General features: G+C 42.9%; 2 protein-coding genes across 3 annotated transcripts in view; one reads left to right on the top strand and one right to left on the bottom strand.

The window, feature by feature from the left end:
- The first annotated feature begins 6 nt into the window (after positions 1–6).
- NKX6-2 (NK6 homeobox 2) lies at positions 7–2,684 on the top strand. The gene is made up of 3 exons (XM_014945239.1): positions 7–574; positions 901–1,073; positions 1,864–2,684. The coding sequence occupies exons 1-3, from the start codon at positions 160–162 to the stop codon at positions 2,110–2,112; spliced, it is 837 nt and encodes a 278-aa protein (XP_014800725.1). The 5' UTR covers positions 7–159; the 3' UTR covers positions 2,113–2,684.
- A 1,982-nt stretch (positions 2,685–4,666) lies between these two features.
- Positions 4,667–26,818, bottom strand: part of INPP5A (inositol polyphosphate-5-phosphatase A) — a 136,030-nt gene continuing 113,878 nt past the window's right edge. The window contains exons 11-15 of one of the 2 annotated variants that reach the window (XM_014945316.1): positions 22,856–22,929; positions 11,950–12,061; positions 7,687–7,755; positions 6,339–6,426; positions 4,667–6,245 (exon numbers count right to left, since the gene is read on the bottom strand). In XM_014945316.1, the coding sequence (XP_014800802.1) occupies positions 6,346–6,426; positions 7,687–7,755; positions 11,950–12,061; positions 22,856–22,929 (336 nt within the window). In that variant the 3' untranslated portion in view covers positions 4,667–6,245; positions 6,339–6,345. The remainder of the gene's footprint in view (positions 6,246–6,338; positions 6,427–7,686; positions 7,756–11,949; positions 12,062–22,855; positions 22,930–26,818) is intronic. The other variant, XM_014945315.1, reaches the window with a different exon arrangement.

The raw sequence follows: 26,818 nt of genomic DNA, 5'->3' as shown, positions 1-26,818 counted from the left end.
GCGGCCGAGCGGGGCGGGCGGAGTCGCGACGGGGTCTCCGTGCTCCCGGCAAAGTTCTTTACTCGCAATCGCTCCGGCCCTGCGGGCGCAGGAGGGGCCGCCCCGCCGGCGCTCCCGGCGCGGGGAGGGAGAAGGGCCCGCGCTCGCTGATGACCACAAATGTTAGCGGTGGGGCAGATGGATGCTAATCGCCAGAGCGCGTTCGTCCTCAGTAGTACGCCGCTGGCCGCGCTGCACAACATGGCCGAGATGAAGACCTCCCTCTTCCCCTACACCCTGCAGAACCCCTCCGGCTTCAAGGCACCGGCCCTGGGCGGACTCAACACGCAGCTCCCCTTGGGGACGCCGCACGGAATAAGCGACATCCTGGGGCGGCCGGTGGGCACCGCCAGCAACCTGCTGGGCGGGCTGCCCCGCATCAACGGACTGGCGGCTTCGGCGGGGATGTACTTCAACCCCGCCGCCGTCTCCCGGTACCCGAAGCCGCTGGCGGAGCTGCCGGGGAGGCCGCCCATCTTCTGGCCTGGAGTGGTGCAGGGATCGCCCTGGAGAGACCCCCGACTCGCCTGTCCCGGTAAGTGTGGCCGGTTCCGGCGGGGGCCGCGGGGCTCCCGAGGCGGGCGGCTGGGGCTGCGGCACGGCCCCTCCGGGCGCCGAGTGTCGCGCCGGGAGCCGGTGCGGCCCCGGACGGGCGGGCCGGTGCCGGTCACCTCGTCCCGCCGCGGCGGCCCGAGGTGTCCCTGGAGCCCTGCTCCCGAGCCAGCGGCGTCCCACGGCGGCGGACACCCGAAGTCGCCCCGCCACTCCTGCTCCTATCGCGGCGGCGGGCGGAGACCCGGTCCCGATCCGGGGCCGGTGCAGAGCCCGTCTCTGACGGTGCCGTTTCTCCTCCGCTTTCAGCTCAGACGGGAATGGTTTTGGACAAGGACGGCAAGAAGAAACACTCGCGACCGACTTTCTCTGGGCAGCAGATATTTGCTTTGGAGAAAACCTTCGAACAGACGAAATACCTGGCAGGACCGGAACGAGCCCGTCTCGCCTACTCCCTGGGGATGACCGAAAGCCAGGTGAAGGTAGGTCCCCGCGGGCCGGGCACGGACTCTCCCCGCCGCCGCCTCCCGCTTGCTCCAGGCAGCGCTGAGACGCAATTTGCAATAATTATCAGTGGCCGCTGAAACTGTACAACCGTACAGGGCGTACAGGGTTTTTTGGGTTTTTTTTAAGTTAACTAATTTTAAATTACGTTGGGATATTGGATGGATCGTAGGTCAATTTCTATGCAAGTTATTTTTTTTGTTTAGAGTTTTTTGTGTTGCAAACGATTTAAGAAAAATATATATAATATATTAAAACCAAACCAAAATACCCCAAAGTAAAAAGTCCCTCCAGGTAATTGCTTTCAGCGTGTCCATTTCCAGCCAAGACCGTGTCCGGTAATTGGCACAACTTTACCTGGCATAACTACGCAAATATTTTAGCAAAGGCTAAGGCGGCACACCGCGGTGTTGAAGGCCACGGGGAGCCAGCAACACTTGTTTTTCTGGCCACTGTATTCCGTTTTCAAGAGATGATTGTTCCGCAAAACTGCGGGTTTTGCTGGTGCACAGCTTTGGCTGTTGCCATTCCCGGGAGAGCCGGGTGGGTGACCCACGCATGTCGCCGCAAGTCCCCCTCCCCGCTGCCCCCCGGGATCCCGCGGCTTTGTCACTCCCCCTTTCCCTGTGCGGGCCGCTCCGCCGGCGCTCCTGGACCCCGCGCGGGGGAGGAGGGCCGGCGGCGGCCCGGTGCCGGTGCCGCCGTCGGGGGACTTGGGGGGGCAGCGGCCGGCGGCAGGGCTGAGCCGTGTCTGATTCTGGTGCCCAGGTCTGGTTCCAGAACAGACGGACCAAGTGGCGGAAGCGGCACGCGGCAGAGATGGCCTCGGCAAAAAAGAAGCACGACTCGGAGACGGAGAAGCTGAAGGAGAGCTCGGACAATGAGGATGATGACGAATACAACAAGCCCCTGGACCCCAACTCAGACGACGAAAAAATCACGAGGCTATTGAAAAAGCACAAATCCACGAACCTGTCCCTCGTCAGCCCCTGCAGCACCAGCTCGGACACCTTGTGAGGGTGCGGGCACTGACAGCCGCTCCCAGCCGCCGCAGTGGGTGACGGAGATGAATAGTACCTGGATGTTTAAAGTGGTGTGTTGTACAGACTAAGATGTATGTGAAATGTATATATTTTTTACAGAATAAGTTATGAAATTATTTTCTTTCTCATCGATGTATATTTCAGAGGAATTTTTCCAACTTCTTGGTTTTTGTTTTGTGACCTTTAAGGTTTGCCTCTCTTTTAGCCTTCTTGCTGATTTCCTGCTCCTAACAATCAGATTTTGTTACATTTTGTATGGATCGCCAAATCCAAGCTCAGCCAGTTTGTATATAGTAAATTTCAGATTTTGTGATGTATATTTCTAGTGTAAAAAAAAAAAAACGGCTGTTTTCTTTCACCCCCTCCCTCTATTCAGTGTTTTGGCAGTTAGATTTCTCCTGCCTCTGGATTTTATGCTTAATAATATCAAAACAGAAAAAAAAAACCACGAGAGAAAAACAGACACTTAATTTTACCTTGGGATCAATTAATGTCTCCACACGGGTTGGAAAGACTTTGTATAAATCAATAAATTATTTAACAAGCTTCTCCTTTAGCGAGTTTTTTCTCGCATTACTCGTTTTCGTTACTCACCCGGGGAGGGCGGGCGGTAGCCGTGCCCGTCGCGGGGACATTTTTGCCACTCCGGAGGACTCGAATGTTTGGGTCGCCCTCGACCGGCGCCTGCCCTCGCCTCGCCCCAGACGCTTCCCGCGGCCCGACCTACCGCCTCCGCCGCTCCCCGCGCCGGGCGGCCCGGTCGCCCCCGCCCCGCAGCCCTGGTGCCCGCCGCGCCGTTCGGCGCCTGCAGGCGGTGCCCGGCCCCGCCGCCGCTCCGGAGGGGAAAAGGAGCCGCGGCGTCGGCGGGGAGAGCGGCGGAGGGTGGCGGGGGGCGGCCGGCGCGACGGCCCCGCCGGGAGCCGGTCTCGCTGCTGCACGGAAACCCGCCAACCGGGACCCAACAGGGAAGAGGAGCCGACAAGAGCTGGACGGGGCCGAACGTCCAGCCTTAAACCTGCTGGGATCTCACCGGTTCCTGGCACGGAAAAGCGTTTCGTTGGCCGCTGGCGGGTTTATGTGCTCCGCTGCGGGCAGCGGGAGGCAGCGGCTGGGGCTGGGGCTCGTCCCAGACACTGGCCGCGGTAAAACCCCCGAAGGCGAACTCTCTGAGCTCAGCGGCGGGGGGCTACCAGCCCCCTCCCTCACGCCCCCCTTCACCTTCCCGTTGAGCTCCGAGGAACGCGACTCTCGTCCCGCACGAACGGCACCGGAGTCCCCGCACCGGCGGGTTGGGTTTGCGACCTGCCCGTAACAAGTCCCAGGTAATTAAGCAGCTGTTGAGGCGTCTGGCAGGCGCCCCACGTGCTGCTCCTCAGGTGCGGAGCGGCGGGATGGGGCAACCGCGGCATCGCAGGTGCTCCGGCCGTTCGGAGCTACCGGTACCGGGCCTCGGAACGGCCGCGCTGCCGCCACTCACTGAAAGCAGTGGGTTGGAGAGACCTCGCTCGACTTGTACCACGGTTACAGGCGGAGTAAATCAAGTTTAGAAATTAATCTTCGCCTTTGAACACCCTGAGCGGGGACGCAGCGAAGAACCGGAGCCGGTTTCCTGGCTCCTAAGGGAAAATTATAGGATTAAAAAAAATATATATATATATACCCGCACTTGAAAGTCGGATTATTCACACCTGCTCCTTTCCAAATTTCTTTAAATGAAACGTGCCCCAAGGAACTCGCAAATCTGTGTTTGGTGACGAGTACTCTCTTTACGGAGCAAGGCGGCTCCGTGAAGCGCCCGGCGGAGCCCGCAACGACCGACGGCTGCGGCAGCGGCGGCTCCGCCGGGAGTCGGGCCCTTCCCCGCCGGCCTCTCCAGCGCTCTCCAGCTGGGAATGCCATCTGGGAACACCCCCGCAGCCTGGCTTACCCCGCACCTTCCCCAGATAACGCCTCTGTTTCGTTGTTTCGGCTTTTTTTTTGGTCTTGTTTTGTTTTTTGTTTTGTTTTGCTTTAAGTGCTAAAGTTGTGTTTTATGACTTTCTGCGGGTTACATTTCAGCCAATTCCAACAATTTACCTTGACAGGTCACCTGTGTAACTAACGCCCCTTGATGGATTAAGACTATTAATGGTGTTGCAGTTTATAGCCCTGTTGAGTTTATCTGTAAATGAGGCTTCAGTCTGAGTTTGAAAAGGCAGTAGTTTTTTTCTAAAACCAGGAATAATCAGGATAATCAGGAAGGAGTTTATGGTGGCATATTTATTGAACTGCTGGGGACCGGCATTTCATGACTAGCTCATAAAGTTGTATTACTCTCTTACATTAGCACTCTTACTCCGATACAAACTCTAAATGCCTTTTCCTCCGTTTGTGTTGTGTTTTGATTAACATTAGCACTGCATTCTATTATACTGGTTTTCATGCAAAAAATTGGCAGGAGATTAAAAGGTAACTAATAAAAAGTGTGACAATTTAATAATTTCCCTGTAATCCCCAATGCCCAAATTAAAGGGACAGACACAGCCATATTCACCATGATCAGTTTTATTGCTTGAGAACCAGAGTACTCATTTCTAAAGGCCTTCAAAGTTATCATGAGTTGAGTTCGCTTAAATAGAATTACTGTGTGGTTATAATGCAACATGGCACGATAACAATACAGAGCTGCAGACACCCTTTGGGCAACAGTACTTAATATAAACCCAGGTTGTACTGTTGAGAAAACATTCTGCAAGCAGACATCAAATAATTTTCAATGGTAGTGATTTATACCAAAATCAAGCATCAATCTAATGCCATCACGCAGTCCATGAACTCTGTAGTGTTCTAAATTAAATCAATAAAACATACATTTGTGTTTCATCAATAGACTCCCTAATCACCTTTTAATGTTGTATTTAGTAGTGGGAGAAAAATGTTCGTAACAGGATTAAGCTGTAGGCTGCACTGAGCTACTAACCAGGAAAATTTACAGTCTTTTTTTTTTCTTTAACACTGTATAAATACAGTCCGTGTCCAATACAGTTGCTACTTGAAGCAGACTAATATTTTCTTCTCCCATATTGTTATTGTTTCAATATAGAATACTTGGCACCATAAAACAGTAACAAAAGACGGACAAAAACAGTTTACAAAATTCTGGAAAGTTACACCCAAACCTAGCTAAGAACTTCACATTCAATCCTTAATATTACATAGAAAGAAGGGATTATAGGAGTAACAAAGTGAAACTGCTAATATATGTGCTATATAGTATGCTATATATCTGTATCCAGGATGGCACTGCTATATATCATTTATTATATAAATGTTGGTTGTTGATGTACACTTAACTAAACCTGCTAAGACTCCAACACTGCTGATATGGCACTCTCAAGCATTCATATTGGAAAGTATATTTAGCGTAAGTTTTGGTCAGGTTTATAAATTATTTATATATCTGTGTATATATACACATACATACATATATATACACACACATATATATGTATGTATAGAAAGCAGCTGCTGTGTGATTCAAAAACCATGTAACATGGCAGTATAGTAAATAACATGAGAAAAAAAATATAAAAATGAGAAACAAAATACTAAAACTAAAACACAAACCATAAGCCTTGGTCAACAAAGAAAATACCATTTAAAACCATCAATATCTCTATCTATACAATCCAATGTACAAAACCCCAAAGTGGTAAAGATATATAATGTTAGGCATGACACCTTTAAAAGTTTATCATATGCTGAAATAGCTTTTCCACATTGACAAACATTTATTAAAATTGAAAGTTGTGAAATCTAAAATACATAACTCTGCTGTCTATTTAGAGTTTTGGCAACAGAATTGTGACATATATATAAAAAATAATTCCACATTTCTACTTGATGTCACATGAACATACAAGACAGTGAGGTATGTGAGGCTTTTCTCAAACAGAGTCCAGATGCTGAAGCATAGTGTACGATCAGCAGTCTAAAATTGTGGCACTCGGGACTTTATTTATCAATACAGTTGTTACGATTAGGTTTTTCAGTTACTGCGCGTTCCTTCCCCTCCTTGCTACAGTGTGGTTTCACGGAAAATCTTCTCATTTCGTAGGCATCTTTTTCCTGTTGCAGAATTGGCATTTTTTTAAAAAGAAAAATAAACACAGGGGAAATGATGTAGAAAATGTAAACGTAAAGGAAAAAAATGATATTTACCACCACATCACTGCACGACACAACACTTGTGCACATTTGCAATAGGTTTACCTGCCCCAGCAGCTATTCGAAAGGACAGGAACACAGGCTGCAGCAAGTTAGGGAAAAATAGAAGTTACACATTTGAAATATAAACATTTTTTTCTTACAGTCAGTAGTAAACACAACAAAAATTCCACGACTGGAAACAAAATGATGCAATGATTTTTTTGATTACTCTAACTACAAAATGCTCAAGAGAATGACATCAGCTCCCTACAGATCTCTGCTCCCCCTGGAATCTGAGGGAAAATTTGCCACTGATTTTTGTGGGAAGGGGATTGGTTTCCCCCCATGACTCCCTTTTATCACAGAATTAGCTCCACTGAAAGTGCCACGCTAAAAACATTCACAGTGACAAAGGAAACAAAAATTACTGTTTCTGAACTGGCTTCCTTCAGCTGCCACCATCCCAAACTTCTCATTTTACCAGAGAAGATAGTAAACTTCTGTAATTTAAAATCTGACTTCGATGATTTCAGACCAAATATCTTATGCTTCTTCCTTAGAAAAACAATACTCTGTCCCACACGAACTCTGACCATGAATGTAAATACAGGCACAAGTTTGTGTTTAGATGTATACACGCACACATGTGTAATTACCCACTGTCCATCACTGAATTGTCACTTAGGACCCTCAGCACTCTCTGGGACTGGCACAAGTTTTTGCAGGATTCTAGCTGAGTTTTTATATAGGTTCTATGTAATTTTTTATACAGGCTTTCAGAGGTTACCTCCTACTCCTTGATCAGCTTTTTTTTTTTTTTTTCAAAGAAATCAAATACTCAGTTTTGCTGTATTTCTAATTTAGCTTTCCTCCTGGTATCTTCAGCAGAGAAGATTGTTTATAAAATTCATGCCTTTTTCTTCACTTCAGTAACTAATTTTACATTCTTTTTCTCACTTGTTACTTAAATATGGAACTGCCAATATGTGCTTTTACTAATATGCAGCTAGGCACGAAATTAATTGAAACTATGTTTTGGAAGTAATTTTGATAACCCAATGAAAATACTTCTGTTTTAAAAAGAATAGTTGTAAGTGCACAGACAGTTGCAGGTTGTACCATGCTTTCATTCTAGTGCACATCGTCCCGTTCTTTATTTGATTTCATACAAGTACCTACTCAAGTATCCTGGCTGATTTTAGTTAAATTCAACTTTAAGACATTTTTGAGTATTTATATTAAAACTAAGACAGTGATATAGTTGAATTAAATATAAAATTAACAGAAATTAGTGTACATACTCTTATTCCTAATAAAAAAGACTTAGAAGATACAATACTAAAATGTTTAATTTAATTACCTTGTGATCCCCCATGCAGACATTTGGCCCAATGTGGTCATATATTACTATCTTCTCATCATTTTCTGACTAGTTAAAAAAAACAAAACACAACAAAATAGTAGTCAGTTCCACTGTTCTCCAGATTACAGAAAGAAATATGGAAATAATTTATACAGATGGTTCAAACCACTTTCTGAATGAAGTGATATTAACACATTTTTGCCTGGCTTTTCCAGAGAAAGACCATGTAGAATGAATTTTTATGTCCATTACTGCTTGCAGTAATTTGGGTGATTTGTCCATGTAAAGTAACTAATGAAGCCACTGCACCTACTCCTTGCTTCTGGGACCTCAAGGAATGTAGTGGGTGCACCTGGGCAGAGGGAGCGAGTGCCTGGGTCATGACTCCCTGCCGGCCTCGTGCCAGGGAAATGCAGCTCCCATACTGGGACAGTCCTTTCTTAAGAATAACACGCATTTTTTATTGAGTTAGGTGGGATATATCTTCTTCTTCGAATTAAATGCGCTCCACATTGCCTTTTAAGAGCATTTGATTTCATCATATAGATGATTTTAAATGTTCAGAGAGATGAATGAATTATTTACAGTTTATGAGTATAATCTTTGACCATTTCTGAGATACATTTCTTCATCAGAAAAAAAGCATAATGTGACTTTAAGAAAATCCGCAGCAAATGAAAGACATTCCTCCAGTCTCCATTATGAATTGCTTTTCTTTTGTTCCATGTTGAACTTTATCCTTATACACTGACTTCTTCAACATTTGTAGCTTAATGAATAATAAAATGCATGCATCTTTCTGCCATTTACAAAAACCATGATTTTGAGAATCTGTTTTGATTCTCTAGCAGCACTTTAGGAATAAATACACACACATTGCCATACAAGAGAATTTCTTATTATGCTAAACAATTCCTATGAGCTAATTAAATCTGCAATCTGCACCGTCTCAGGTCTCTCACACAATCATAGATGCACTTTAAACTAGTTGGCAATACTAATTTATTTTTTATGAAACAGTCAAGACTTTCTCATCTGTAATCAGTCAAGTTTGACTGGGCAATAACTTTATATAAACAGTAGCATTTAGGACTATAAAGTTAAAACTGAATTATCTTTAATGCAGTAAGGAAGCTTAAGGTCAGATTTACTTTATAGCACGGTTGTCTGCCAAAAATATAAAAAAATAACCTTCTGCATTGTATGCATGAACACTTTCCAATATTTCAAGATCATAATGCCACCAGCATCGGAAGTGGGGATACATTCATCAAAAGCGACTTGATAATTTACAAAGGCAGCATAAAATTGTGGATTTTCAACTGCATAATCTTTAGACAGATAAACAAATTACAGCGGTGCACAAGCAGAAACAATATACACTTGGCTGAGCATTCATTACTTCATGCTATCAGGCACCCGCTCAGCTCCCTGGCAGTGGGCAACCTTTGGTGTTTTAGGGCTCAGGAAGCATAAAATAACATGATGGTGAGGTAACCGACCATGGCATGATAGATGATGTTGCATGAAAGCTGTTTACAGCCCCATGTCTGTACAATCTGTAATGCCTACTGTGTAGCTGAGCACGCCATACATTCTGGTAATTTGTGCATACTGTCCTTTCTTTACATAGGATTAAAATGCAGATTTACTATGATTTTTCTTTGAAATAAAATATAGAATTGCTAATACAGAAAAATAAATTTTTTACTTGCCTATAAGAAAAGTTAATGTAGCAAAATAATTACCTGCATACAGGTTTTCAATAGCTAGTTACAACCAAAAATTCTTTAAAAATTCATATACATTTATATTTTAAGTTTTTGTTACAGTGTAATCAGTTAATTAAAATTTGCTTTTTTCTTCACAGTTCCTTTTAGAGCTTCAAGGCTTAAGTCTCTGCAACGGAATAAATTCTCAACGGCAAGGCAAACACTGCTTACTGTGTATAACCACAAAAACTTTTAACGTCATTTTTCCCTTTCCCTATCAGTTCAGTATTCTTTTCTACTGAAGATTTTAATTAAGTTTTATGGGCCAGAATTACAGTTTGGTTTGAGCTGGATAAGCCAATGCCTTTCTTGGTACAGACTCACTGAGTTAAACAACTGTGCCAGTTTGGCCTCATCTGCATCTGTAATTTTGCATATGCATTTCTGGAGATATCCCAAACTGCATGCTCATAATTTGCAAATGCAAAGCTGCAGAGACAAAATTATATGCATTTTTTAAATATAAGCTTTGAATGATCTAACTGACTGGGTTTCTGTTCCATGGAGACCGAGAATTGGGCTAAGTGACTTCACAGCTACAAATTTCTTTAATGCTCTAACTTTGTTTTCCTTTGTTTAATTTTCTCCCATTATATCCAAGGGTTATATACCCCCTGGATAATCTGAAAGAATTCTTTTCCCTCTGTACTGTTTACACTCTTCAAGCCTTTGTGTACACTTCTATCTCCTTATTCATAGCTTTAAAAAAAAAATCTTCCCTCATTGGCCACTCTTTCCACGGTTTTAATCCTTTGTTCTTTAAGAATTTCATGGGCGCCAAGTACTATCTGTAAGATTTGGGGTAAAGTCTCACTTTTTCTTATGGTATTTCTGCAAAGGAAGATCAAATTACATTGATTCTGACATTACAATTTTACTATAAAGCCTGTATTCCTCTTAGCTTTCCCCCTTATTTTTTAATTAAATACTGTGGTACATACATTGTCTAAAATTTTGGGTGAAACGTCAAGATATCACAGAGACACTTCTTCAACATTAAAATGTGTGAGGAAGTAAATTGAATTGAAATTTGAGTAGCTACGGAAAAAATGTTCTCAGCCTTTCAGTGAGTTATATACTGCAAAGCAAACAGCCTAATCAGGAGGTAAGTAACCCCGATGAGAGAGAGAAACAGGAGGTTATAAACTTCAGGAAAGCAAGTTTCAAGGGTTTCATTAATTTAAACAGAAAGTAAAAAAGCCGTGAAGTTGCAGAATATGGATTTATTTGCAAAGATTATTTTCTGCAATTCAGTCCCATTAAATGGCATTAGTTACACAGGAACATGCAGGGAGATGCAGGACTTTGGGCAGCTTTGGGTTTGGCGAGTCTGTTGGGAACGAGATGGTGACACAGCCTGGCCGGGGAGGTGACCCCGGTGCTCACAGCACACCTACCTGCACGGCGCCAGTGGCCATGACTAGCACTGCGGGAGGGTTAGCTCAGAGCAGAAAGCCGTGGGAGATCCTTGTGTCCCACAGCAATTCCCAACTGTGCTCCGGGTCCTTCAGAACTGCCAGTCCATGGGAGGGTCCCCGGTCCCCATGGACAAGCAGGCGGAAGAGCCAGGGGCAGCACGGGAAGAGCTGGGTCAGGGCTCCCTGGGAAAGGAGGAGAGCGGGAGGAGAGAATGGCCAACCGGAAGGCTCCTGAACTGTATTTAGTTCATTTAACTTTGGACAGAGTGCCACCAAGCTTACTGTACCTCTATACACTAAAATCCCAAGAGCAACTGTATGTTCTAAAAATCATATTTTTGAAGTTCTAATGGAATGTCTAAATTTAGGCACTTAATTGGTGTCCCAAAGCTAGAAGCCTACCTGCTGGTGACTCTGCCTTTGTTCAGGGAAAAGCGATAGGAGATGCAGCCCATCCAGGATCTGACACGTTCTTGGGAAATTCAGTTTTCACCATCAACAACAGGGGGAACCTCAATCTACCATGCCTGTACCAGGGGGACTTGGAGCTGTTGCTGTACAGGTTTTTCTTTCAACAGACTGACTTCTCGGCCAGCAGCTTCTCCCCATCGCTGATGCCTGTGTCTGTGCTGAGCCCCACCAAGGGCAGTGCTGCCACTTACGTTACTGTAGAGTGGACTGGGCTGGGGGACTGATGGAGGGTTTTTATTTTTCATTATTCATTTTTAAAGCAGGCACATTTTGGCAGCGCTGAACACCCCAGCACAACGCTGACAAGCGCAGCAGCAGCACAGGAGGGACGACAGGCAGCTCCCACACCAAAAGCAGCATTTGTGAGAGCTCATGCTCTGGTGACAGGCAAGGGTTTAACTGGGACAGACCCACGTGCTCAGGGGAAGACACCGGGGGCACAACTGGTCGTTACTGCTGTGGCTTGCCATCTCCAGCATGACGAGTGTTTGCTACAGGCAACTGGCAAGGCAGGGACAGGCAGAAGCGTGTCAGCCCCACCTGCCTTGGCTGAGGCAAATACCACACGGAGGCAGCGGGGGCTGGGGGGCCGCACTTACTTTCAGAATGAGCTCCTTGGCAGAATGGGACATCAGGATTCTGTCACACCAGGCTGGACATCTCGTGTTCATGTACTGCTTTCCCTGGCTGGAGTCCTCACTGTATGGGTAACTGCAAACACGCCACAGGCACAAACATCAGCAACTTTTGCAAAGCAGCCTGAAAACTCTGGCTCAAGTGACCACACTAATTAAAAAATTTAACTGGCAAACCCCAGCTCTTTCAGACACATCTCATACTTATTTATCTTTTCTCCTCCCCTTTTCTTTCTCATGTGATCTTCCCCTATTTCTCTTCTCAGATCTACAATCCCACTTTAGGCCAACATGTTCAGACACATACGGTTTCAGAACTCTCACCTCCTACCTTGCATTTTTGCACGTGACTGCTCAGAGATAGAGGCTATTCAGCTGTGTGGAAGTACGAAAATCAGTTCAACAACAGCTCAAGTGCAGAGCAGGCTATTGGCTATGACTATGGAAAATGAATAGGCAGAAGATGAAAAAGGAAACCTAGGAAAAAAAAGGTTCATCTCATGGACATTCTTTGTACGATTCTCTCAAGGAGAGTTATCCAGGAATAATTTAACAGAAAACAGAGTTCAGAGCGCTGTGATCTCTGCAGCTATACACAAAACCCACCGTGTGGATTTTCTGTGGCTGACAGAAATGACAAGAGAACAGGCTTTTCAGTGAATTTCTTCTGAACCACAGAATTAGGATCATGGTTTAAAGAAAATGACGCTAACTCCATAAGATCCTTTACCTTTTTATGAAACTGTGTTGACAAAAAGTAAATTATTTTGTAAAGACATCTGGAATAGAAGCTGATTAAATGGTCGTTATGCTGTGGGGTCATTATAAGTGTGCTATGGGATATCCAGTGCATTCTAACTTTGCTTTTAAAGGCAGCAGAAAGCATTTATTTTCACCCACAGAACAGCCTAGAATAATTTAACTCAACATGTCCCTTTGAGCCCACAGGCTGAAACTGTCAAAAGCACCTGAAGTGGCAACATCTAGTTCAACTGTCAGGAGGCCGAAGCCAAAGTTTTCCTTGTTTTATTCATACATTTTCAGTAGTTTAGTATGATGGAACTTTGAATGTGATGATGGCTCATCATGCTGTAACGTGGCATGGGTAAGTAGCCAAAAAGGGGTTTTGGAAAAATCCAGTGGGTTTGTGACAGACTCAATTTCTTAAATATTGGGCCTGAATTAACTGAAGCTTGTCCTTGATAAATGTCTTTAAACAAAAAAACATATGGCTGGTGCACAGTATCTCCACATGTACATGTGGGTGTATTTAAAATGACATTTGCATTTTGTTCTGCTCATCACTGAATTCATAAAGGAAATACTGAGGTTTTCCTGAAATGTGTGTTAAAATAAAATTTCTGGTATTGTAACAAAAGGGTTTGCACGCTTGAAGAGAAACTTATTTACCACCCTGCTTGGTGTGGTACCCTGAAACTGAGACATACAGCTTTCTACCAAATGGGTTTACAAGCTACACTGCCATTAAAAAGATTAGCCATGGCAAACATCCAAGAAAAGTGTACTGAACGTATTGGAACAAACCAGTGATCTCAGTACCTTTTCCACCTCATCAAACCTAACAAGACTCATTTTCAAAACATATTATGAGAATTCAATTTGCTGCTTCACTGACATACAGAAGTACAGCTTATTTCTGAGTGTCTGTGAAATATTTTGATGATGTAATACTATTGGTAGAAGCAGCTCTTTGTCTGTAATTTAAGGGTTGATTTTTTCTGGTAACCTCTTACTTCAGTTACTCAAGAACCCCACACAACTGAAGCTACTTTTTATGACAAAGTATAAGAATCAATCACATTTGATATAATCCTTCCTTTTACAGCATTAACTGTATGGCTTTTAAAGTATGATGTTCCATACCTGGAATGATCTGTTACTGCTGTGTGTTAAAGCATTTCATCTGAGAGCTTATATTCTGTGAAATGGTATTTATCAATTTGCTTTATTGATCTTAACGTTTTCACAGGGTGAAAACTTCTGCCAATTTTTCAAGGTCTTTAGTGCTGATCACCCAGTCAAGAACTTACTGTAGTTTACAAGTATCTTTGATAAATCAGATTTCTAATGGCTGGGACAGAGATGAAAATAAATGCTGCAAAAGTTATCCAGACAAAATGGTCTGTAGGTAATAATTTAATACAATAAAGTGGGGCAAGCTCTTCTTCTTACAAGGCAGCATCCTTCCTTCAGGCCAGCAGCGTGGAGCACTCCTTCCTGCTGCACTCCCTCCCCACCACTGCCTCTTCGGCTTCAGCAGGTCTGACATTCAGCAAAATACTGACACAAACATAATAAAAATCCAAACCAGATACACCCCCAAAAATAAGGCATACTACTTGCTCTCCTCATTCATACTCTAGAAGGGTTACATATACTTTGGAATAAGCAGGCTTTTTTTGTAGATGATCTCAAAAAGTGATCATAGCTAAATATGACTCAAAGTTGCTGGGAGGGATTATCTTCTGTGACTGAACAGGTTTTGGGGACGGGATAGTCTAATTTATCACATGCCATTTCTTTTAAATAGATTTTTGCAAATAAAAGCTCAGTTAGAGGTTTATGGAATAAAACTGTCACTGAAGAAATTTTCACGAAACACACTGCTGAATGTATACTAATCCAGAATAAAACTTCTCAAACAACATACGCTCTAATAATTGTCTCCATCACCCTGTTCCATAGTTAAATGAACAGTGGAATGAAGATAGAGTGCCTGCTTCCAGGACTGAATCACCTTCCTGTGCACTCTGAAGCTTTTACTTGGTTGGAGCACTTATAAGGGATTTCTCCATTATTCTCTGTGTATGCCAGCCAGTAGAGATACGCAAAATATCCTTTGACTGTACAAGCCTCTGGGCGATGGACAGACAGGCAGTTCTGGAGTATCCACGCGACAGGCTTGTATGATTTATCTCCAGTTGTTCAGGAACTGATTTTTCTCAAGATGTTTCATCTATCTGCTTTTCCACCTTATTTCAAAAACTTTTGTTTCAGTGACACCCATTTTATTTAACCAGAAGAATTACTGTCAGGTGGGCTTTCTGAATAAAACTACTAAAAGCTACTAATTAAAGCAACACAATTAATGTAATGCTAAATGTTGACAAAATTTAACCAAACACTTTGAGGATTTGTTACTAAGGAACAGGCTGTCCAATGAACTACTGGTGTTACAGTTAATGAGGATAAGAGCTACTTGGCAATTGTTTGGGGAAAATAAACCATTAAGAACATCAGTAATATTACTGCACTACTGCTGCTGACAGGTATTGTCAGAGAGGATGGGACATCTTTACAAAAATACTTACTGCAGGGTGAAAAGTCTTCTGACATCATAAACCATCCTGTCAGCAGTGTCTCAACTCGAAACACAAGCCAACAATACCGTGTATATAAATGTCTCCTTAACTGGCGTTTCCAGTCAGGAAAAACACTCCTAATGAACTCTTTCTCTTGTGTAAGAACAGATAAAACGTGTTACTGAGATGGGTGAAATGTACTTTCTAACAGGAAACAATTAATTCACGTTGGAGTGTTATTACCTTTAAAAGCTGCCTGTCACATGCAGTTGTCTTTCCAGCTCACTGTTGCATGCAGTGAATGTGCCCCGCTGCTGGTAATGTGCTGTAGTGTTGCTTTAGGGGCTCTGCTTTCTATGGTCAAGGTATTTCCACTAGGCAACAGTGGGGAAAAATTAAGCTATGCAATGTTTTTTAGTACAACAAAGGTCATTCTTTATACTGTGCATCCCATGTCTAGATTCACATGTAGATGTTCAGGCAAACTTGATCATGTTTCAGGGAGCGGAAATGCTTCCAATTCAAAGACTACTTGCTCTCATCTATTAATTGTCCCCACATTTTATATCGCTGAAGTGTTTCTAGTACAAAATATCTGAGATAAGATGGAATGATAAAGCCTTGATGAAAAGGCTTATGAGAAGACCTGAGACACAGTTTTGATTTGGTCCATTTTATTTTTTAACTCAGGTATGAGTCCTTGCATTTACTAAACCTTCTCTCACTTTGAAATCTTTCTATTTACGTGTGATATTGAGAAAGGACTTCAAAAGGGGAAAAATACCAACCACTTTTCATCAGGAAACTATTTGCCATTTTTGTCTTTTGTAAGAAAATGCTGGACCAATTTACTTTAATCTCTGACACACTTTCAGATTGTCTAAGATGCTTTCACCAAAAGCAAGGACAATGAATGCAGGCTGCCTGTTCAAGATCTGGGTGTTTCAAAAGTTGTAAGGCCAAAGACATAAATAAAAATATTTTGACATTTTTAATTGACAAGGTCCCAACTCAGCATTAGTGTGAGCTGGTACACGAGTCTGATTTCAATAAAATGCCATTTGACCAATCAAAGTATGACATCTACTTTCTGTCAGCTTCCAGATCACTAGTTTCTCCCTCCAAATTGAATTACCACTCTGTATTTCCCTGAACCTGAAAGCCAGATTTAGGTTCCCTAGTTCTCTTCCTAACAAATGACCCCATGTAATTTATCTTCATATGCCCATTTTAGGCAGCAGATAGTTGAAGCTAAGCAGTAGGGCATGTTGCTGTTTGAATTAAATTAGCTGCTTCATATGTACCAAAATACTGACAAGCCTCCTCAATGCTCTGCCAAGCAAACCGGCCACGCAGCGGGTCTCACTTAGTCAAATCAGGAGGGCAAACAGAGTCCTGCAAACACAGCAGTTACAGCACAATGCTCCAAACAGCTGCTCCCTGCACAGGCGACACCGACACCATGGTGATGGCAGGGACAATCCCAGCCAAAGGTGACAGAAAGAGGGGGGTCACCGGGGCGGTCCAGCGGCGAGGGGTGAGGAGGGCAAACAGGATCAGCCGTGACTCTGGGTCCTGCAAGGTTCACCACACGGTGCTTTTATCTGAGTTTTCTCCATGGCTTTACGGTGGACATACTGCTTTTTGGCTTAATGTGCTGCTGTGGAAAATACATGTCTGTAATTTGTTTCAGAGTTAACATTTCTGTATCACCACTGTAACTCTGGACTTTTTTCAGTTAAAACAAAAGAAATCCAAAACCCCATTTCTTTTTCCAGCTAGCAAAACCCGGCCCTTCACTTTCCGCTCCCCATGGAGGAAATCTCCCCTCACCCACCAGGGACACCCCCAGGGTTCCCCAGGGCCACAGCGGGACCACGGGCCAGTGCGCTGGCGTTAGAGCGCTGGGTCACATCATCTCTTCAGAATATGCTTGGCTTTCTGCTTGTGGCACGGTCCGTAATCCTCACCTTACACATACCATACCATAATACTCAGTCCTTGAAACTTCCTTACATCATTGATTTTCCTCTCTTTTCCCCTTTACCAAATTCCCTAAAACAAACAAAACTGCCAACTTGGGTAATTCTATCCAGTTCCTCACAAATGTGTAGGACCCTATTTAAATTTGCAAATTAATTTGGAATGATGATAGCTGTACTGATTTAATCTGAGGAGAGAGATGGGGGCAAGAGCTGTTTGAAAACCATTTTAATGATTAAATTCTCATTGTTTTGAGGGAAATAGCAGCTCTATTTCCTGCTTCCAGCTGGAAGCTGTTTCTGTGCTCCAGCCTTAGATGCTGGAAGAATAGGGACAACTACACAGAGTCCCTTGTTCCCAGGGGCTGAGGGACCCACTGGCGATTTAGGATGCCTCACTGGTACCTGGAAGGTGTTTTACAGTGCCTGAAGGAGTAGGAGGTATTTCTATCTAGGGGAAAATACTTCTTAACTGGCAGAAAAATCATGTGTTATAAAAGTAGCTGATAAAGCAAGTGTAAAAATAATCTCAGGCTTTAACAATTTGTAATCTCTTTGAGTGCCTATCTCCCCCTTCTGTGAGACATCAGGATGCTGGAGTGTCACTGGGGTGAGGTTCAAGAAACAGGAACCCCGTTTGCCTGGGGGGCAGCAGCTGCGCCCGTCCCGGCGGGAGACGATCCCTGAGCTCTGAGAAGGGGCCGGGCGGCCGGCAAGGGCGGTCAGGAATGGCAGCCCCTGACCCCCAAACCCTCATCTCGTCTTCCCGTTTCCCACCCAACGCCGGGATAGGTGCTATGGCACCTCGGGGCTGGGGAGGAGAGGCAGGGCTGTTCTTGGGAGGGAGGGAGGGAAGGGACACGGCAGCGCCTCTGAGCACAGCTCCGGCTCCTGCAGAGCAGAGGGGTCGCTCCCTGCTGCACATCAGGGCAGAATAAACAGACACATCCTTGTGCAACCTACTAGAATAAAAAACAATCATGGGACAAAATACAAGGGTAGAGAATAAAACAGATTATAGACTAAATAGGATTCTGGCAGAACAAGGGAACAGAGCCAGGGAGAATTCCACAGGAGAAACACTCTTCCAGGAGTAAATGAGATTCAACCTGTCTCCTGGTGAGAGAAAGCCAAGACACTGCCGGTGTGGAGGGTCTGCTTGAGAAAAATACCACACTGAGGATGTCTAAGACACAAACATATGTCCAACCAGTAAATTACATGACAGCCTAATGCAACAACAAACAAGAACAGGTCACTTTAAGAGAATGATTAATACATGAGATTACTGTGCATGCAGACTTATCTGAAAGCAAACCTTGTAGGTGGGTGTGAACTCTTGCTAAAGTCAGCTCCTATCTTTGCTATACAACAGCTACAAGAATAATTATAATAATTAATGGAGAGCAGTGATAAAGGTAACAATTTCCCACCTGTATATTGACTGACCGCAATGTCGTTACTTCTTTTTTCACACCTCATGCCCTTTTGCAATTATTGCTGACTACTGCAAACTCCTCCAGCCTCACACTGGGCTGCTGTTTGCTCACGCCGGGCTGTTCACCCCATGACTGACAGAGCTTACAGAGTTTAAAATTCTGAATTGTATTTAGTCTCCAATGGCTAAGGTTGCTATGGGCTACATTAGATTACAGAGGGTAATGAGATGAAAACATGAATATTCACTATATAAAGTAAAAGGCCTCAAAATACAGGAATAGAGGAATGGGTGAATAATGCCTGAAAAATACTCCGTTAGAAGGGGTCTTTATAGTCTGTCTAAAGATAGCAGATTTGTAATGCAGCCTGTGATTTCTTACTAAGCTGTGGTTCCTCTTCCAGCCTCTGTTTTTGGCCCGTTCCAGGAGCACCGAGGGAGGTTTTGCTGCTACTGACAGCAGCTCCTGTTCTCAGCCCCAGGGAAGGCAAAGGAGGAAGGGGTGGGCTTCCAGGAGCCAACCTCTTGGCTGGGGAGAGGAACCAGCAGCTCCAGGGTGGGGTTAGGACTCTGTTCCTGCCGGCTGGGAGAGAGGGTTGCATTTTCTGCAGACACCTCACCCTTGGCAGGTTTCTGGCCATCATGACTGTGAAGTGCAAGAAGAAGGTGCCGGGGAATCCTGGGCAGAGGCTGCTGACGGGGGCAACGGCTGCAGCCTGCAGAGCTCAAAGCCCACGGGCTACTACCTTCTTCCTCAGCATCACTGGCATGTTGCTCCGTAACGCCTTAGGTGGTACGATGGTACCACCTAAGGATGTACTGAAGGAATTAAAAGGAACTCAGAATTGAAGAGGAATTTAGAAAAATGCCTGGATACTAAGTGCCCTGCTGAAGAGAGAGGAATAACTGACAGCCTTGCAAATGAGACAGGCACTGTACGTGCTGTGCTCAGCCACGGCTTGTTCTGCACTCTCTGGCAGGAGAGTTCAGAAGTGGCTTCAGAATCCTTCCCACATACAAAGTTGACTAGGAAGAGATACTTTCTTCTAACAAGTGGTAAGAATTAAGTGAATGACTATTATTGAATGTAGTTTACAATCAACTGAAAAGAGACAGTAACAAGTTATAGAAAAGCACACTGTACATGCATTTTGTTGAGCATAATGACATCAACAACTATAAATAAGTGGAGAAGAAAAAAAAAAAACCAGAGAAATATTACAAGACATTAAAACATGGGTCAGTAACAGTGCAGCATGTCTCTCCCTATCCACATCTATACCTGAGGCAGCTGGATCACGGTGCAATGCCGCTGGAGGGGTGGTGTGAAAACAGACTAAGAAAACTGCTCAGGGTGAAGTTTTGGCCTCACTGAAGTTAACCACAAAAATACCACTGGCTCAAGCTTTCAACCCCACGGCAGCTATGGTAGTGTATCAATAAGATCTCATGGTAAAGTCCAGTGAATAAACAGTTTATGCTGATAAAAAATGAATTCATAAGTAACTTAGTCTGCTGGAACTCACAGGAATATGACCTTCTCCATTTATCTCAAGAGTACACTGAATCTCAAGCATGCTTTTTGAAGGAAAAAATTACAAATAAGACAGGCATGCAATCGTGGTACTGATTTGTAGAACTCTGTGTGCAAATTGGGCAATTAATTGTATGCACAAATGATGAAGCAAATAAAAGAAAGAGAAAACTGTCCTAACTGATCTTTCACTTTTTGAGAGATGTGAAATGTAGTACTAAACGTAGTCAGTACCATTTTAACCGAGATACTCTGTCCTCAATTGCTGGCCAGCATCCCATGATGTAAGACCGTAACACCATGGATCAAGAAGAGAAGTAGAGAATAATTCATTGGCTGAATCAACAGACCATAATTAAAATATCATGTATATAACAAATTCTGAAATACTGCTTTAAGGCTATCATTACAATTGGTTACAACTTCCTTCTAAATTCAAATGCTCACTAATTAAGCCCATAAGCCTGACACAGAAAGTCACTAGAGCTTTCTCTGTCCCTCCCTCCAGTGAAAAAGGCTTTGTTTGATGCATTTGCAGAACAAATGGATGCACTACACACTTTCCAGCTGAGAATACCAAGAAGCTTAAAGAATTAGTTTCTAAATACACAGGACCAAGCATGTCCTCCTTTGGTTAAAAATCCAGAATCTAGTATGATTGAATATGACAAATATCTTATATATTAGGCTTGTATTTACAAACTATATAAAAGCAGCTAAGTCATGATAAGCTACAGATTTAATTTTTTTTCCAGAAGTAAAGGATAAATGGGGGGAAAATGGAGGAAAAACTATTAGGAAATAAAACCAAGACATTTAGACCATATATTTCACTTCTTTCTTGCATAACTGAAAAAGCTCCAAATTAAAAAGAAAATGCCCTACATTAAAAGCCCTGCTTTTTGCCTATTCAAAATACCCAATTTTGCAGTTAATAGCGCATCGTGGTCATTATTTCAATACAAAGAAAAATAAAACATTATTTCCTCCCAGGAAAATTATTGTGTTCATTTCCTGAACAAAAACAGGACACAGACTTGCACTTACTCTAACAACCATGAACCCAGTTCTTGGTCCTTCCCTTGGGCACAACTCCCTGCTGAGCCCGGTGCCCCTGCTGGGACTACAGAGCAGAAAGCGGGATCCCCTTGCCATATGACCCAGAGCACAAGCAGGGATGGGTGAAAAACACCACCCTAACATAGAGCCAATTTGCTTTTAGTATAGGCATGAGTTAGCTTGTTGGTTTTACATCGTGTATATTTCGCAATATTCTCATATTCCACTCTCGTACCCAGATGTTAACACTGCTTCACAGACAGATCAAAAGTACAACATACAAAGACAACTCGCACCAAATTTCTGATCTTTGCTCAAGAGCAGAATGACACCAAACCATACTGACAGACACGTCTGAAGAATCTGCACACCATTCATGGAACAACAACGTACTTTTGCCAAACCTGTTACCAAATCCCTACCTATTTCCCCTCACCTCTTTTTACCCTGACCAGGTACACAACTGATGAAGTACACTCAGAGATGTACACACTGCTGGGCTTCTGTTACCATACTCAATCAATAAGAACAATTTAGAGCAGCGGTAACCTCTCCATGCATACTTCCATTGTCCCAAGGGACTAATATAATCAGTATCGCAGCTGGCTGGTGAGAAATAATGAGATTATGATAACAAAAAGGCAAGCTTTCCAAATTTTGTCGTAGTGTAAGCCAAAACACGATACTTTTCTGTCTGTCCATAAAGGACAAAATTGCAATATTTAAGAATATTGTATCTATTAAAAAGATAGTATATAAAAACCATGCTTTTATCTGTGATTTCTTGTAACTTTAACTTTCTTTGCGTATGCAGTATTTCTTGCCCTTAAAAGCAACTTCTTCATTCTTGGAAAGGGGCCATACCTGTTTAAAACTGTACCAAATCTTCTATACATTTCTCTCAAAGAGGACTGCCATTTACCAAACTCCTGATTTTGTATGATAGCAATACTTGTCTATCCACAGCCAAAATTCACCTCAGGGATATAGCTGATTAAAATAATGCACGTGTATTAAAAAAGCAAGATTATTCTAACAGTCTTAGCGGTTACAGAACACGTTTAGTGAAACTGAAAAAGCAGAATCTGAGTTCCTGTCCCTTTCCTGATACTTCTCGTGGCCCCCTGAGCAATGGCACTGGCTCTGCACCCCACTTGGAGCCTATCCCTGCAAGTGCCACGGCTGGCCACTTTCAGTGTGAGGCAAAGGCTGCCTTTATGGCTACTATGAAGTATTTTTAACAGGTTATCTGGGCCCAGTGCTTAGGAGTTCCACACCTCTGGCACATGATCGTGTCAGGTCTGTTTTAGGAGCTGGACACGATGGATGGGCTGTAGACACCGTTGGCATATGGACCACGTTTTGTCACTGGGCAGGGACTGGGGGATGCCGGAGGACTAAGCACTTATGAAAGGAATGAAGACCATTATCATTTCTACAGTATGTATGGGAACACACTCATTTTACCTACAGTGCTAGTAACAGTGATATTTCAGCCAGCTAGTTAAATAAATGGATTATATATGAATCTTACCTGGGAGGAAATGAGATGTCCAGTTCATACAATCTGTCTTTAAAGACTGACAGCTCTCTGTCAAATTCTAAAAGCTATAAAAGATAGAAACAAATGCATTCACTATTTAATGCTGAACTGAAACAATCTAAAAATATTACATTATATAAAAGAAAGTAAACAGAGACCTTGATTACACAGCTTGAGGTAAATCTCTCATATAATCATTTCTAAAACATAGTGCAAACCAGCCAGTACCATTTTGATACATGAACAGTTCACCAAGGAAAGTGTTGAAAATGTTCCTTTTCATCTCAATGAAACACGTAACACCAGCTCTTTACAGCAGTGACCTATATGTACACTTACTATTTCAAGATGGCAAAATTTTTTCATATTTTATTAGCAATGTTTTCACAGATAAACCGAACTAGCATTAACAAAGTACAGCAAACTGATAGGCTAATCAGCCCACAAAAACACCAGCAAAGAGTATCATATTATGTTATATTATCTTCAGCTCAGATAAGAAGGTACAATAAACACAAGGACGTGCTCATCACTCTTCCTAAGCAAAGACAAGCGGAGTTTTTGCACACTGATTTTGGGTGGTGCGTGTCAGAGAGCAGGAAGGGGGGTATGTGACAGTGGGCAAACGTGTTCCCAAGTGGCAGCCACGACACAGTGCTAGAAGCAGGTCTTTAACAGAGATGTTCATAAGTCTAGATTTAATGTCCTGCATAAATATTAATCCTTGCCAAATTTGTTTTCCCACGGACCTCTACAGAGAAAATAAATATCAGCAGTCTTTTGTTCATAAATGCAATCAAGTCAATGATAATGGTCCACGTTAAACCAGTAACTGTTCTGACAGACAGAAACGACCTTATTTCAGAAGCACGGCTGGCGTTAAACCTGGCGCCTGAGTGAATTAGCAAGTTAAAAGACAAAAAGCTCATAATCTGCTGTTACTGGCTGTGGCTCTAAGTGCCACTTTCTGTTTTGAGGAGCGTGTCATCCCAGCAGCGTCCCGCAGGATGGCAGCGTGTTTGCCCGCTGTTCATTAATCATGTCCCATCTCGCAGCTGCGCTGATACCATTGTATGAATGGCAGAGGTTCCCAAAGAAATTAGATTGTGTCCCTCTTTCCCCTCTGCCACCTCATAAATCATTCCTGAAATGTGCAATTAGCAGCTACTTGTACACATTAATTATCTCTGTGAAAAGCAGCTACCTGAACCACCTGCACTGCTGATTAGCTGCCTCTCTACAGCCACCAGCCCTCTCCACTTTCTCACTGCCGTGTTGCTGTATGGACGTGCTTTTGGGTGAGGATGCCAGAAACGGGCAGATTTCCCTGGTTTAGCGCATCTGACACCAAACTCTGTGATGGTATGTTGGGAAAGATTTCACAATGCAAACAACTGCAGACAATTTGTACAAGTTTTAACATATGATCAGAAGCCCAAGTATTCAAGATGTTTGGATAAATAAACATCTGTGTGGAAACCCACAGTATGTATCTAATAATATCCTCAATCCTAAAAACGTTGGGGTGGTTCAGCCACTCTTCTTACTGAAGCAAACTCAACACACTTCAGGAAAAAATGGTTCATTATGCATACTTCCAGACTGGGATCCTACATTTAAGTACGTATAAATAGATGTCCAGCCACAATACATACATATGAACTGGCTGTGAAAACAAACGTTACCACCCCTTTCTGGCTCCAAGGGTCTCCACCTTAAAGATATTATCTGCCCATTGTGACTCTAACACAGGGGGAAAAAAGCTACCATCCACAGTTAAAACTTTTCTTTGAAATACATATCTATTAATACAGTGCAAATACATTTTTCCTACTGTTGCCAAGTAAACAGATTACAGCAGGAAAGTGGAAGCATCGGGAGAAAGAGGCCCATTTCTGAAGTGTGAAAACCGCAAGGACTGAATAAAAGAACAATGCTCCATAGAACACAATGGTATAAATTACTCATGGGCATTCCGAGGGCTGGCGGTGCTAAAGGGATGCATTGTCTCCCCACACCAATTCACACTTTCAAAATTTTAAACATTCAGATTGTTCTTGCTATGATGATATTTGCAAACTAAATGATGGCTGGGGTTTAGAGGAATAAGCGTTCCGAGGTACATTATTACCCAGAGAAGTTCCTGCTGTGTTATTTCGGCAGCTGCTGGTTTAGCTGTGCCTGTGCCATGCAGATGAGCTGCTGACGCTGGTGACAGAGAGGACAGATAACAGAGCAAAACTGTATTGTGTGCTCACTCTCTATCAGCTCCTCAAGTCGCCCCAGGTAGTGGGACATCTTTAACCTGAAATGACGAAGCCAAAAACTCAGGATGACCCACTGGGTGTCAAAGCCCAACCAGGTGCCTCAAAGAACTATTTTGGGAATGCTTGTTGTAGACAATTCATCCCCACATGTATAACAGTTAAATATTTTCACTGGATTATTTACACAAACTTTTATTTCTTGCTATATTTTAAAATAATTATTTAGTTTTAACAAATTGTTTATTTTTGCCTAGATATGAAGCCACTGCGTGACAGTGGCTGTAACCTGCTGTTCCACTGTGTCCCCCGACTACACAAACAGACATCTCTCATCTGCACCAAGGGCAATGACAAGTTACTCGTGTGCTCAGGACCACGTAGTGTGAATCAACCCAAGAGTTTTCCTTAATTTACCTGGTAGTGCTGCAGAGAGTGCGGGACATGGGCAGAGAAACAACGAAAATTTGAATTGTGCACTTTGAGAAAACTCCAGTTAATTTTTCAGTAGAAGAGCATGTTTTAACTATTACTTTCTTTGGTATTAAAAGCACTTGGGTTCTCATTTAAACCTGTAATCTCAAAATGCAATATTATTGGTGAAAAACCAAGGGCGTTCACTAGATCTTGTCACAAACAGTTATAAATGTCACTTCCAACACAACTTAGTAAGAACAAGAATGGGACCTGACACGGGCATTGCTTAATGGTATTTGCCTTATGAGAGGTACATGGGTGTCTGGAGCTCCTGGCACTACAGAAAACAAATGAAAATTAATATAGGCCAGATGATACTGAGGATCAGTCAGAATCTCATAGAGTAACATCTGTATTTTTAAAGCATATAACATTGTATTTAAAAAAACACCCACCGTGAACATACTCTATTCGTGGCAATTTTCAGCACAGGCTTCTCACTTATTTCCATATTGTACACTAAACAGCATTGCAAATAATGTTATTGCTGTAGCAGTAAACACGAGTATGTCTGTCATTCTAAATGCCTTAAAAATGACAAAGAAATTAAGTCCAAAGCCTAAAAATCAATATATTGTTCCATTAAATTTACTCATTATAAGATCATCCTTAAGAACCAAATCTTTAAGGTGCTACATGACGTGCTGGGGTAATTTGAGCAATTACACAGAGATTTTAAAATGCTGTGGCTGGAAGTTAATTTCAGAACTATGTGTCACAGGCAGTTCAGAAGACTCTTTTTTTCCCCAACTCAATTCCACCAATGTATTTACATGTAAATGATAGCAAGGATGATGCAGGGCATAGGCTTTATCTGCTGTAACCACTGAGTTGCTGATATTATGTCAAGATACTTGCTCTATAATGTCCAGCACAACATGAACATTCGAATAACATCTTTCAAATGAAAATACCACCCACACATACAAGTAATATTATCTATAGTTAACTAATACCCCGTGAGATGCAGAAATAATCACCGTGGGAATGCAGTATGTGTAGGAAGGCACGTATCCAGGGGCCTGTGGTTGTGAGAAAAAGCTCACAGGGCAGAACACTATTTTTAAAAACAGGTTAAATTTATGATAGGACCTTGCAGTCTGAAGTTACATATTTCAAATATTACAAATGCTTCAATTATACTCGAGCTTCTATTGATCTGAATGGGAAGTGGCTTGGTATCAATGAAGTTCTCTGCACAGTATTAAAGAAT

Source organism: Calidris pugnax, unplaced genomic scaffold (assembly GCF_001431845.1).
Source record: "Calidris pugnax isolate Ruff unplaced genomic scaffold, ASM143184v1 scaffold89, whole genome shotgun sequence".
NCBI classification, from domain to species: domain Eukaryota; kingdom Metazoa; phylum Chordata; class Aves; order Charadriiformes; family Scolopacidae; genus Calidris; species Calidris pugnax.
This window is presented reverse-complemented; position numbering and strand designations above follow the sequence as displayed.